A 14,038-nucleotide genomic window follows, 5' to 3' on the forward strand; every position below is an offset into this window, starting at 1 on the left:
ATTGAACTCAATGCATTTTCTGATAGTGATTAGGGTGGTAGTTCTGATGATGAAAAAAGTACATCAAGTTATGTGTTTACTTTTGGAAATGGCACCTTTTCATGGAATTCACATAAATATGAGATCGTGGCTTAATCCACAGCAGAAGGCAAGGATGTTGCAGCAACTTCTAGAGCAAACCAAGCCATATGGTCGAGAAAAGTCTTGTTTGATCTTGATATGTCACCCAAGAATGCAACTAAATTATTTGTAGATAACAACTCTGCTATGTCTATGGCAAAGAACATAATATTTCATAGAAAAACTAAGCATATAAATGTGAAGTACCATGCACTAAGAGATGCACAGAAACGAGGTGAGATTTTGGTTCAATATTGTAGCACAAAAAGTCACATTGCAAATATGATGAAAAAGCCTCCATGCAAGCTGAAGTTTGAGCTTAATAAAGATAGATTGATAGTCTTACTTGCAAGCATTAAGGAGAAGTGTTGTTGATAATGCTTGCGTGATGTTTTGAAGATGAATCACACGTGTCATGTTGACTTCCAAGTTGATCTTTTGAGATGTGTCTGCATGGATAGGGTGCCATATTATGTGTAATTTTACATGCTCTTTAATGTTTGATAGTTTTTTTATTTTAACAATTAAGGGAAGAGGGATTTGAGCCCTGGTCTGTAGACAACGGGATTATGTACTAACATTTATATGCTTAGTTTTGTTGTGAAATATTAGGTTCTTTGCCATGGAGATAGTGCATAATCCCCTTATTAGTTGGTGCAGGGGGATGATTGCATGCTGGATTGAGCGTGGTTCCATTGATATCCACATTGAGCATGAACTAGTGTACTTATTATTGTACCTAATTCTATGGCATTAAGAGGCCTAGAAAATAATAATAATTGCATTACATTACACTCTGCAATATTATTAAAGATATTTTTACCTTTTAACTTTATTACTTTATACCTGAGTAAAGCTCATTAGTTGGTACATTATCTCCCTGCCTAAAGAGCAGTATTCGAATCTCTCCTCTTCCAATTATATATAAAAAGAGAAAACCAATGAACTCGATGCTCATTAATGTTTTATAGTTAACACATGTAATCTTTATATAAGCAAGTGTAATTTGTGTAATCTCATCATCCGTCAAGGTCTTTGTATATATTATGAAAATGAATGAAAAAAGCTAATGAAAAAGTTCAATTTTAAAAAACCTCTGTTCGTCGTTGCTTTTTAAACCATTTAACAGAGGTCCTTTATAGTGACCTCGTTCTTCTTTCTTACCCTTGATACTTAACAGTCATCACATATTATTCGAAGACCATCAGCAAGTGACAAACCAAATACAAAAAAATAAATATTTTTCAAATTTTGGTATGTGAATTACATGTAATAACCAAATTCGAATGACAGACTTTGTCGGGATCAAATATATGCTCTTCTACTAATCCATATAAGTTTGGTTCAGATTATATGTGCCAACTTGTGCGTTCAACTAGGGAACAAAATATCCTTATGGCCTCGACAATTATAAGCTTTCAATCAATGACAAACTTTAAAATTTGTTTCCCAATAACAAGAAGTTGGAGAGGAAATGTAGTGGAAGGTGCAAGTCAGAGAAAACCTGAGATTGTAGAATTATATTTATGGTGGGGTCGTTGAACGAATCTAGCTTTTGAGTGAACTGAGAAGTTGGATAAGAATATAAGTCAAAATTGGCTCTTCAGATATTTGTTAAGCTGGACGGACATTTCTTCTTCAGCAGCCGCAGGCTCAATCCTCTAGCAACCCCTTCACCTTTAATTTTGTGGACGTAGACTCACCAGCACTATTGGGAGATAGAATTGCTTGGATTAGACCACTTCAATTACCACCAAGCCTAGGAATCGAGGTTAAATTTCATGGTCTCAATAAAAAATTTAAGTGGGGGAAGGGAAACGACGGGTAAAATTATTCCCATAAAAAGAGCATTCAAGGCTATATATATATATATTCTATAATCCTAAGTTGGCTTGCGGATACAAATTTCTAAAAAGATTACTGCAAAGCTTAAGGAAAATTGCTATAAAGCCATGTCAATGCAGATGCTCATAGCTTGGTACAGCAGGAACTGGGACTAGATGTTTGTGTTTCCTGGCAAGAGAATGCTCCACAGCCTCATTGTTACATGTTTTAGGATATGACTATAGCTTTTGCTATATATTCATTAACAAATTCAAGTCCCCCAAAACTAATCTATTAGTTAGAGCCATTGCAGCATTTATACTAGTAAAACAAATTATCCTCATAACAATAAAATCAAGTGGATTTAATTCATACAATTTGTTTATTTCTCTTCATGCCTTGTATTCCCATGCCAACTCCTTTTAGATACTGAGAAAGAAAATTGAAACAGGTTTCTTCTGTTCTTTAATTAGTAGAGTTTTTTTTTTTTAATTTTGAATTTTTCTCATTTTCCAAACTTGAGTCCTTCAGAACATGGGTCCTTCCCCCAAGACCCAAATAACCCTAGCCCACCAAATCTAAGAAGTCCAATAGTGTTAAACATGGGCCCATTGGATATGAAATGGCATTTTCAGTGGTGTTCTTGTGCTGAAAAGGGTCTTTTCATCTGCCTTTTGTGTTAGTTTCATTTTTGTTCAAACGTTAATGACGAACCAAATCATTGCTACTTTCATTTAAATTCAACAAACAAAAGGGTCTATCAAATCCCTTAAGTAAAGCCCTTATGCGGTCAAACAACACCCCACCTGTCTCCCCTTTACATTGATTTGATACCAGATTCTAAGCAAAGAATAATCACAGGAATTTACTGATTTGAGCTAAAGGATTGATGATTTGAAGTACAACGTGTTTTTATTGATTAGAATGATTATAGGCATAATGTTTGTATTTTTTTTAATTATTATAAGTGAATCAAAAGCATATAATGCTATTTGCATAATGACTTAAATGTGAAGAATAAAAGTATAATATTTAAATAAATTATTTTTTATATTTTTATTTTAAATCAAATAAATTATTTATGGTTAATGATTGATTAATTATTATTAATCAAAATGTCACTTGTCATTTTTATGTCACATAATATGTTAACGAGTCATAACATATGTTAATATGACATGATGTCATGGTCATATAAAATTTTCACTCTCCATATCAATGTCACGTGGATAAAAAATGATAAATGATATTTTGATTAATAATAATTAATAAATGATATTTTGATAAATGAAAATATTAAATACCCCAAAGAAAAATGTCCTCAAGCATAGTAAAAATATCACAATAAAACATCATCCTTAACAAAGAAAAGAGGAAGGGCATTTCTGTCATTTAGTAACGTAATGAAAATCTAATAGTAGCAAAGTGGACTATACTTGCATGGGACAGGACCGGACCAGACCAGCTTATCTACTAATCTAGCCGTTACACTCCCCCACCGAATTTTGCTTACGTGGCACCTCTAAAATTTAAATCCACCAACTCTACCTTTAAAATATTAGGAATACACAGAAATTCGACCGTTAGCTTTTCCCTTATTCTCAAACCAAAAACAGAGCATTTCTTATTGGTCCTTCAATCTTCAGAAAAACGAAACAAAATCTCACTGGAAAAAATGGCCGCCGATTATGCCTTCACTGACAAGGAAATGGTTATTGATGAAGGTCTCGGGTACCCGAGAGCCTACGCAAAAATCTGCCGCGACCCTAGTCTTTGTCTCTACAGTCATGGCCCTCCTTTCACCTTCATGCCTTACGCTTTGCAGCAAAATGAGGTAAATTCTTTCTTACCATTTTTCTTTGATTTTTTCTTGTGTTGGGGTTCTTAAAAGAGGGAGGAAAATTGGGTTTTGGTAAAAAATAAGGAAATGGGAAAGAAAATAAGGCTTTGGAGATTTAATAACTAATTTGTTTTTCGGCAGGGTTTGAGAGCAAAGGAGCTGGACCTAATGTTCCCAACTATTGACCCAAAGGCAAGACCAACAGCCAAGCCAAAAATTTTCATCAATCTCTTGTGGAAACAGCTCAGTCATTTAGGGTAATTTACTTGAATTTTACTCTTAAAGACCCTTACAAGTACGAATGTGTATAGAGATGGAAATTATTGGGATTTTTTTTTCCTGATATCCGTCACTTCCTTTGAATTCAGGAACGCCGGCTTTGATCCAGAAGTAATTCGTGTCGATCCATATGGCAATGTGCTGTACTACCATGCAGATTCAGCTTCACCTCTTTCTTGGGATATTGATCACTGGTTTCCTTGCTCAAGTACATTACTAAATGACCAGTTTCTCTGTTGTTTGTTTACTCTTAGGTTATGCCTTCGTTTTACTTAATGAAGATGCTGCTTTATAATTTGTAGGGGGTGGATTGACTGTTGCAAGTAACCTGAGGATATTACAGTGGCAAGTATGTAAGAAAAAACATAACAAGCTAGAATTCCAAGTTCCGTGGTGGGATTTTCAGCTGGGAATTTCTGTGAACCAGTTCTTATCGATTTTTGCTTCTCGAAAGTCTGATTTCAGGTTTTGGATTTGTCTAAATTTCTACATTTCATTTCATTTTATAACCAGAAACTGATTGCGTAATGATAAATATAAAATTTACAAAAATTGCAGGCGCAGGGCATTTTCCTTCTTGTTTGCAGAAGGTGAAAATGAAGAAATAAATTCTTCACAAACAGTGGAGTCACATTCTTTTCCACAGCATTTTATGCAGTCCAAAGAGCAATTTGGCCTTGCTCCAGCTGCTGTTGTTGTGACCCGTAGGGAACTATATGATACTTCATCAGCTCTGAAATCACTGGATTACAACAGGCAGATAAGGCCACAGTCTCCTATGATTGGTTAGTACAAAGAGAAAATGGTATCTAGTCTATTTGTGCATTCATCTCAATCATTTGATCTCATAATAGGTGTTTTTTTATAATATTTCAGCGGCAAGGAAGAAGAAATCTAGCGTTTTGAAAGAAAATGAAAATCCAGATTTTATTACAAATCCATATCAGGCCATTGTTATGGCCAGAGATTCACTGAAACAAAGGGAAGAAACACAAAAGATGCAGTCAGAAATCCAGAAGTGGGATGAAGAAGTGACTGAAATGAGACGAAAAAATGATGAAGAAAAGCTTGCTATTCAAGACTTGGAAGTGGAGCTGATAAAGCGTAGGAGAAGGGCAGAAAAGTGCAGACGGCTAGCAGAGGCACAGTCTTCATACAGGACTATGCTAGAAAAGATGATCCGGGATGCTATGCACCAGTAAGATTGTCAAAGACATACTGTTAATGTGACAATATTTATGACTTCACTTTATAGGTTCAAAATATTCTCGTTTTCTGCTGTTTCATGTAGGAGCGTCGTTTACAAGGAACAGTTGAGACTAAACCAGGCTGCAGCAAATGCACTCATGGCAAGACTTGAAGCACAAAAGGCAATATGTGACGCCTCGGAGAAGGAACTTCACAAGAAATTTAAACAACGAGATGAGCTTGAGAAGCAGATAAGGCCTGAAGGGGAACACGCAAGGAAGAGATCAAGGATGGATGATATTTTCTTAGAAGGACAAGATAGCAAAACTGTTCTTTATCTACCAGGAATCAGGCCAAGGACGCCTTCACACAAGGAGCTGAGACTGTTTCTGGAGGAGGAACATAAAGCATCTGTAGCTGGTTTATCTTCAAATGAAGATCAAAAGCATGAAGAAATTGAAGAGGAACTTGCAATTACAGAAAGAAATACTGTCAGAGGAACGCGTGAGGAGCATGATAAAGCCATAGCTGCTTTGGAAGATGAAAAATCAATTGTGCAGAAGTTTCAGAGATTTGAAATAGAAGAGGAGAGACAAGAAATTCAAATCCCTACTGCTGAAGAGACGGAGAGAGCAGATGATGAAGAGAGCAGGAGGCAGCGTGGGAAAGGGAATGTTGAGAGGTGGCTGCAAATGCTGTTAGAGAACACTCAAGACGAATTGGACCCTCAAAATGCAGATGCAGAAGAAGTGACTGGAATCGATGAAATAATAAAAAAGCTGGATTTGAAGTATCCACAGAAAGAGAAAAAGGTCACGACACAAATTCATGAGAAGCAGCAGAGTGTTGGGGAGAAGAAAGAAGAGATTGTCGAGATAGAAGGCAGTAAAACACCAAGGAGAAGTAGCAATGCTTGTGAAGTAGCTCGTATTAGTGAAGGTCGTCTTGGAGGCAGAAAGCAAAGAATTGAGAAGAATGGCAAGGAAAGAATTCTTGCAAGGTCTGAGAGTGCCAGGGCCTTCGGGCGAATCCCATCTTCTCCATCTTTGATTTTGGGTATGAAAAAAGGAGTGGAGTGCATGAGGAAGAAGCCAATAGTAACTAGTGATGATGAAGAAGACTATGCTGCCGGAAACAACTTCCTCAAGTCATCCATCAAAACAATAAAGAAGGCTGTGAAAATATGAAGATTTCTTCCACTGAGGCCTATCTCTTTGGATTGTATCTTCAACATTGCCGTGATTTATTTATTATTTTTTAAGATTGCTAAAAGTATCTTTTAAGTTGAATAATGGAGTGAATTTAGGTCTTTTCAGCTTTTGATGTCTGTATAGGTCGTCCAGTTGTGAGATAACAGCTTGTTGTTTATATAGATCCTATTCAGTTGGGTCAATATCTGTATATCGTATCTGTGGTTTTTTTTTTTTTTCATTTTGGGTTCTCCAAGTGATTTCGGTATTATAGATATGTTGTTTTGGTTTGTTCTCTAAGTGAGTGCTAATAGCTCCTAGATCTAATAAACAGAATGATTGTGGGTGTTTATGTTGTTAATCTGAATCCAGACCAGACCTTTTATTTACCATAGTTTCCAGTTAATCTTCTAATTGTTAAATTGTTCACAACAGAATAAACCTGGTTCTTATTAATGCCGTAATTTGTACTCAAAAAGTTCTTCTCTCCCACTCCCAAAAGAGCTTCCAATTTGAGATCTCCCATCATGCATGTATGCTATCTATGCAGTTGCTCAAACCAAGTAGCACTTGATTAGTAGGTTTGAAACATTTGTTCTCCCCTAGAAACCTCTAGCTTTGGAAATATGCAGATATAAATTTTCGGCTAGACAAGGAACAAGACATGGTCCATATAATATATCCTTTCCACTTTAAGAACACATTGCCATATCAATCGCATGCAAGTAGCATGGAAGCTGCATAGAAAATAATAATTCTTCAATCAATCTAATATTTAAATAAAAAAAAGTTGGTACAAGTCAGCAAATAGATGATTCAACAATCCGTCCATGATGCTTATATGGAAGCTTTGTTAGAATGCAAAAACTACATAAGCCCAGAGGTAAGTATGTGTGTATCTTCAATATTCAAACAAGGAAACCTAAAATCATCAGCAAAATAGATGTATGGAATAATCATATTATTGTGATTTTTGATTTTGTACAACATCCTCAATTTTCAGGTAACTTTTCTTGTATTTGACTTTACAGGAGAAAATTACAATACAAACAGAGGAAAGTAGACAACACCTTACCATAACTACAGGAATTTACATGTCACTGCCAAAGGAGTCTACTGAGTTTCTATGAGCACCACGCATCAACCCCCAATGTCATTCTTCCTGTTTAAAGGTACATTGCCAAAGAGATCAGAGAGGAGGCTTTTTCACTCTTCATGCCAATGGAGCATCAATATTTAAAAGGAGTCTACAACACTCTTCCAAGCTTCTTTAACTTTCTGTGGTATGTAATACATTTTAATTTTAATAGGCTGATCCATGATCCATAGCCCAATAATACATTTTCCACTGCATCATTTAGGCTGCCTTTCACGTATCTACATTCTACATAAGAGTTAATAACTGTCAAATTTCTTTCAGAGATCTCACTTGTCAAGTTTTCCCCAATATTCCCACATCACCACAAGAACAGGTGCCATCCTTGAAATGGTGGAATTGTTCAGTATCCCTAACAGAAATCTCCCTGCGTACAATCTTGGAGATGAATTTAATGGTACTGTGACAGCTTTGGCACATGTAGAGATTCTTTGTTACCCATATTGGTGTTCCAGGGACAGTATTAATAAGACCAAATGCAACAGCCAGTCTCTCACTGTGGCCACAGAAAATTTCAGCTTTTGAAATTTCAACATCATCCGTGGAGTCACCTTTTGGTACATCCAGGCCGACTACCTTCATTTTCTCATAAATCCCTTCCAATACTGCATATATTTCATTTATTTGAGGATGAAAATCATCACCACTGAGGAAAGCATGAATTTTACCCTTAACTTCCACCCAACTGCATCCAGGATCAATGGTTAGCCCATTATCTTTCATCATCTTTCTAACTTTTCCAACTTCATTCCATTTACCATTGCCAGCATAGAGATTGCATAACAAAACATAATACCCAACACTTGTTGTATCACATTCAAAAATACGCTGGGCTGCAAATTCACCAAGGCCAACCTGCCGATGGATTCTACATGCATTTAGCAAGGCTCCCCATATAGCTGGATCTGGCTTTATAGGCATTTCCATTATAAACTCATAAGCCTCCTGCAACTGTCCAGCACGGCCAAGCAAATCAACCACACACGCATAATGCTTCAAATTTGGGGCGACACCATATTCCAGTTCCATGGTATTAAAATACATCAAACCTTCAGTAACCATTCCTGATTTACTGCAAGCACATAAGAGTGGAATAAATGTAATCTCATCTGGGTTGACATTAGACTCAATCATTCTATTGAAGAACTCCACAGCCAGTGTCCCTTGTCCCCGTTGCGCATATCCTGTCAGCAGAATATTCCATGCTGCAACATCCTCTTTCTGCGAGTTAAATTGGTTCCTCGCTGGTCCCATCCTTCCACACCTTACATACATGTCCAGAAGGGCATTGGGTATGAAACCCTCAAGCCCCATCCCAGTCCTCAATGCATATGCATGAATCTCTTTCCCACACATCAATCCTCCTATTCTAGCACATGCAGATAAAACAGTCACTAAAGTGACAGAATTTGGCTTTAAACTCAGTTTCATTTGTCGAAAAAAAATCAATGCTTCAAAGCATCGGTTGTTAAGCCGAAGCCCCAAAATGATAGCAGTCCAAGAAATGACATCCTTGTCAGGAATGTTGTGGAATACTTCTAGAGCCTTGTCAATACATTTACACTTGGAATACATATCAATTAAGGTGTTAGCAACAATGATGTAAGATATAAGCCCTGACCGTTTAGCAAGTTCATGAAGCTTAATTCCCATATCTAGCTTACGTAAACAGGCACAAGCAGACAGAACACTGGCTAAAGTGATCTCATCAGGAATGAAACCCTGCAGCTCCATTGTTCTGTAAGTATCGACAGCTTTTTCAGGCAGTACATTATTCTCATAACCTGAGATCATTGCTGTCCACGACACTACATCCCTCCATTCCATCCTATCAAAAACTTTTTCTGCTGCTTCCCAACGTCCAAGACTCGAGTACATTTGAATCAAAGAATTACACACTGAAACATCATCCGACATCCCTGTTACAATCACATATCCATGAATTTCCCTCCCTAATCTATCATCACCAAGACTCTCACATGCAGAGATCACACTCGTCATAGTCATCAAATCTGGATCAACACAATGCTCACGCATCATAAAAAACAGCATTATCCCTTCCAAACACTCTCCGTTCTCAAAATAACCTGAAATGATCGCATTCCACGATATCCTATCCTTCCTAGTCATTTTATCAAACAATAACCTTGCTCGCGCCAAATCCCCACACTTCACATACATAGTTACCAAAGCATTAACCACATCAACATCCGCCTCGAACCCAAACCTGATAACATGGACATGGACCTCTTTACCTCTTTCCAAATTTGGAACAGCACCACATGTTCTCAAAACACAAGGGAAAGTATAAACATCGGGCTTAAAACCAACCCACAACATCCTATGATACAAACACAAAGCTTCATCGAAAAAGCCCTTTTTCGCATACCCACCAATCAAAACATTCCAAGAAAAGACATCTCTTTCTTGCATTTTACCAAACACATACCAAGCATCACCCAATTTCCCAAATTTCACAAACATGCTCAACAAAGCATTTCCAAGCCTAAGACTCAAAGGGTTACCCGAGTTCGATATAAAACAGTAAACTTTAAACCCTTCTTCAAAAGCTCTCTTCCACTCACAAAGTCTCACCAGAGCAATAGCCGCGTCTTCATCTAATGGAATTTGCAATTCTTTCATTGAGTCTATGTAGTTTAGAGCTTGTTGGAGGTGGCCATTGAGGCAAAGAAGGTGGAGATGGGAGTTTGGGTTGTCGGTGTTCAAGGAATTGGTGTTAAGGACTGAGAGTTGTTGGTGGGGCTTTGTTGAGGAAATTTGGTGGGCTTTGCGTTGATTTGAGAAATAGATGGATTTGGGGCTGTGGTTGTTCGTGTTGAGAGGGCTTGGATGGTCTGGTTTGATAAGGGTTCGTGGAGTTTTAGCAGAGAAGGCCATGGTTGAAGGTACAGGGCATGGCTGGTTTTGTCACGGGGTTTTGGAAGGGTTTAACTCGTTTCAGTTGGGAGATAAAGTGGGAAAATTACTGTCTACGGAAAAAGGCTGGAACGCTGTCGTTTGAACTTGCCGCTTTGCATGTGATTTTTTCTTTTCTTCCTCGAGAACTGGGATTCGAAGTGGGCACCAAGCTCTCTTTAATAAATGTAGTTAAAGAGATTAAAATCTTTAAGTCTCATAGTTTAAAAATATTGCTACTTGTTAATAAAAAGTACAACGATAATGAAGAATACTCAATGATTTGATTTGTTCATATATATATCTATATATATATATATATATATCAATGCCAAAAACTTTTACTAATCAATGTTTTAAATAGTCAACGTTTCCAAGCATGATTACAAATTGTATTTGAATTGTGATGTTTGGTTGGGGTAATACATACATAGGGATAATGACTATTAGTTTACAATTTAGAGAGTTTAATCCCAAAAATTGCAATGATTCATTTATTTATATATATGATTGATATAGAGTCAAAATGAATGGTACTTTTAAATTTTGTTTTCACCAACAAAACATGGATTTAGCCAACTGATTCTAGAGTATAATGATGAATGCAATAATGAATTTCAACATTTAGATATACTATTATACCTTAAGAATATGTAAAAAAGGATCAAGTAATATATAATTTAGATTGTGTAAGTGTAAAATTATGATGATTACTTTATGTATGTCTCTGAATTAATAGCAAAGATCATGTGCATTTGTCATTTGCTAGTACTAACTTCAAAATTTATCATGAAACAATTAAAACAAAAAATCTATATATGATTTGCAGCTTAGCCTATATGCCTTTGATTGTACCTTTCTCTATGATTATATTGAACTTTTGGTTTTATATTTTCTCTAATCTTATTGTACCTTTGCTCTAATCTGTCATTTCTTTTTGGTCCTATATTTCAGATATTATATTCTGTAAGTAATCTGAATTTCTGATCTTACTGTCCTTTGGTGACCCCCAAGGATCATTTTAAAGATTCATGGTAAGTGCCGTTTTAGTGTGTTAAGTCTTTCAGTCGTTTAGTTGGACATCTTTTCTTGTTCTCTAATCTTATTGACCCTTCTGGATTTTATAATAAGTCTTATATATAATAATAATAATAATCTTTATTATTGTGAACATAGAGCCCTTTAATCCATATCTTATAGCTGTGGTTATCATTGTGGGGGCTTTGGGTTCCCATTTAATCTATATATTATAGCTGTGGTTATCATTGTGGGGTCTTTTGGTTCCCATTTTTGTTTAAAGCATAGCTATTTATTCATCTACATCAGTCGTCTCATGTTTCTCTGGTATTTATTGGAGTCTCCTTTCGTTTGCTTTGATGCTTTCCTGTAAATCATCATATTGGGGTCGAGTGCGTTTCCAAACTTTCCCTCTGATAGGATCTTATTATGCCTGTTTTCTCGCAGTCAGGATTTGATCGTTCCTCTCCTTCGTTCTACTCAGTGTGGTGTCTTGTCTTTGATCATTGTCCGAGTGTGTGTGTGTGTGTGTGTCTAAAGAACAACTTCTTCGAGGTTAGTTTTAACTTGTTGCTGGTTCAAGTGTGAGAAAGATCATGGAAAGCTCGGAACATGAACATGTGACTTCAGGTGTATACCATTAACATCAAGTTTGTAGCAAGGGCATGCTAGGGTGTTCATTTCACATTAACATAGCCGGTTTCAACCAACGGGTTTTGGACCTGTTGGTTCGGTTAGGTACTTCTCATATTTTTTATTGAACTTTTCTTGCTTGCAGCTGCTATGCCTGCTGCTTGGGAAGAGAGGGCGCCTTCCCCTCGCCTACATACCCCATATCTTCAAGGAATCAGCATACCTCCTTCTCCCCAAACTTTCTCAGAATATTTTCAAGATACCCCTCGTACAAGTCTTCCCCAAAGTGAACATCTTATATATGAAGAGCTCTGTTTATTTAGATTTTTTTCCCTTTCTTAATCGACCCTTTACCAGATTTTCAAGTATTTATTGCTTGGATTAATTTGATTTTGGTTATGTACGAATATGTTTAAATAAGAAAAATTCTTGTGATTTTCAGATCCTATGGACTTTATGATGTTCCAGTTGACTGAATTCTCGCATTTACAAACCATGGAGTATGCCAGTTCTCTGCCAAATGATCCTCTGACAAGCCACCAACAATTAGGTATGATATTAATTGTTGTGCCCTGGAGCATGTTTTTACTTTTTGTTGTCATTTTTCCTTTGTTTGAGTGCATCACTCTGACTTGCTAGGGAAATTGGGTAATTTATTACGCTTCTAATTACAGAATGAGTAAACAAGTTCTTTCAAGATAATACCCGCTGTACTCAAACAACAAATTTGTCAACTTTAGGAAAATTTGGGTCGTAAGCTTGTGATGGATTACGCCATCAGAGGTGCTGTCATTTGAGAAATAGTTTGAAGTTGATGTTAATGCTCAAACTTGGGTCCAGGGCCAACATCAATTTTCAGTCTTGAGTACCAGCAAGACAGGCATAGTGAGAGAGAGAGAGTAGTGCCATGAAAGGGGTATAAAAGATTACCTTCTTGGTCCATAATTTAAAATATTCCCCAACAATTGTAGACTACTCTTATAAAAGGGTGAATTTGCTATATATATATATATATGAAGAAGGGAGTATTGAATGATTTGTTTTCAGATGATCATATAACATCATTCTCAATGGAATTGGCTATGTCCTCTCACTCTAGGACCGGGGTTTCTGGGAAGTTATTGCCAACTGATCCTCTAGCCCGCCAAACCAATGAACAACCAGGTACGACTCTGCTTTTCTTTCAATCCTTGTGATTTTTATATATAACACCGTGTACATATCATTTCCATGGTAATCATTGTTTTCTACCCTTTTTTAGTTTTCTTTGAACTGAACTGAATCATTCTCAGTGTCAGCAGCTGCAGCTGCAGCAGCAGTTGATGCATCACAAAATCCTCAACAGTCAAAGCCACTGAGTAGGCATCAAATCTACAGAATGCATGTCAAAGGGAAAGCAAAGTTCAAGGATCTTTCACATCAAATTCTGAATGAACACATCAAAATGCTGAATGAAGAATTGTTAAGGATGACAGGTGAACTTAAAGCCAAGGATGAGCAGCTTTCGCATCTTATGTCCGAGAATGACATGCTCAAGAAGGAAAATAAACGTTTGAAACTGCGTTCTTAGGTTGGGATTTTGTGACACTGATAAATAAAAATAACCCATACCTTTGTTTTTCTTATTAAACATTATATATCATGTACACATGAAAGAAGGGAATAAAAAATTAGAGAAAAATATTATTTTTTCACTCCTTATGTTAAATTACATATATATGAAAAATGAAAGAAAGAAAAACTGATCATGATGAGGATAACTATATCAGTTTTAACTGATGAATTAGAGTCATCTACCAATTTTGTTTCCCCTTATTTAATGAATAAAAATAATCAGTCTTGACAAGTAAATAGGATAGAGAGTAAGACAGGTTA

General features: G+C 36.5%; 3 protein-coding genes across 3 annotated transcripts; 2 read left to right on the plus strand and 1 right to left on the minus strand.

The window, feature by feature from the left end:
• Positions 1–3,520: 3,520 nt before the first annotated feature.
• LOC110427440 (trichohyalin) lies at positions 3,521–6,808 on the plus strand. Its single transcript, XM_021442966.1, has 7 exons — positions 3,521–3,778; positions 3,926–4,041; positions 4,153–4,271; positions 4,366–4,528; positions 4,622–4,848; positions 4,940–5,261; positions 5,355–6,808. The coding sequence occupies exons 1-7, from the start codon at positions 3,620–3,622 to the stop codon at positions 6,436–6,438; spliced, it is 2,190 nt and encodes a 729-aa protein (XP_021298641.1). The 5' UTR covers positions 3,521–3,619; the 3' UTR covers positions 6,439–6,808.
• Positions 6,809–7,060: 252 nt separating this feature from the next.
• Positions 7,061–10,545, minus strand: LOC110427411 (pentatricopeptide repeat-containing protein At1g15510, chloroplastic). The gene is given in 3 exon segments (XM_021442922.2): positions 7,061–7,178; positions 7,517–7,879; positions 7,882–10,545. Coding segments are annotated over 2 exon segments (2,805 nt in total). The 5' UTR covers positions 10,496–10,545; the 3' UTR covers positions 7,061–7,178; positions 7,517–7,688.
• A 1,433-nt stretch (positions 10,546–11,978) lies between these two features.
• LOC110427519 (uncharacterized) lies at positions 11,979–13,810 on the plus strand. The gene is made up of 5 exons (XM_021443072.2): positions 11,979–12,160; positions 12,309–12,449; positions 12,606–12,713; positions 13,211–13,327; positions 13,456–13,810. The coding sequence occupies exons 1-5, from the start codon at positions 12,127–12,129 to the stop codon at positions 13,731–13,733; spliced, it is 678 nt and encodes a 225-aa protein (XP_021298747.1). The 5' UTR covers positions 11,979–12,126; the 3' UTR covers positions 13,734–13,810.
• The last annotated feature ends 228 nt before the right edge of the window (positions 13,811–14,038 follow it).

Source organism: Theobroma umbraticum, unplaced genomic scaffold, assembly GCF_002168275.2.
Source record: "Theobroma umbraticum cultivar Fairchild unplaced genomic scaffold, ASM216827v3 scaffold_34.0, whole genome shotgun sequence".
NCBI lineage: Eukaryota > Viridiplantae > Streptophyta > Magnoliopsida > Malvales > Malvaceae > Theobroma > Theobroma umbraticum.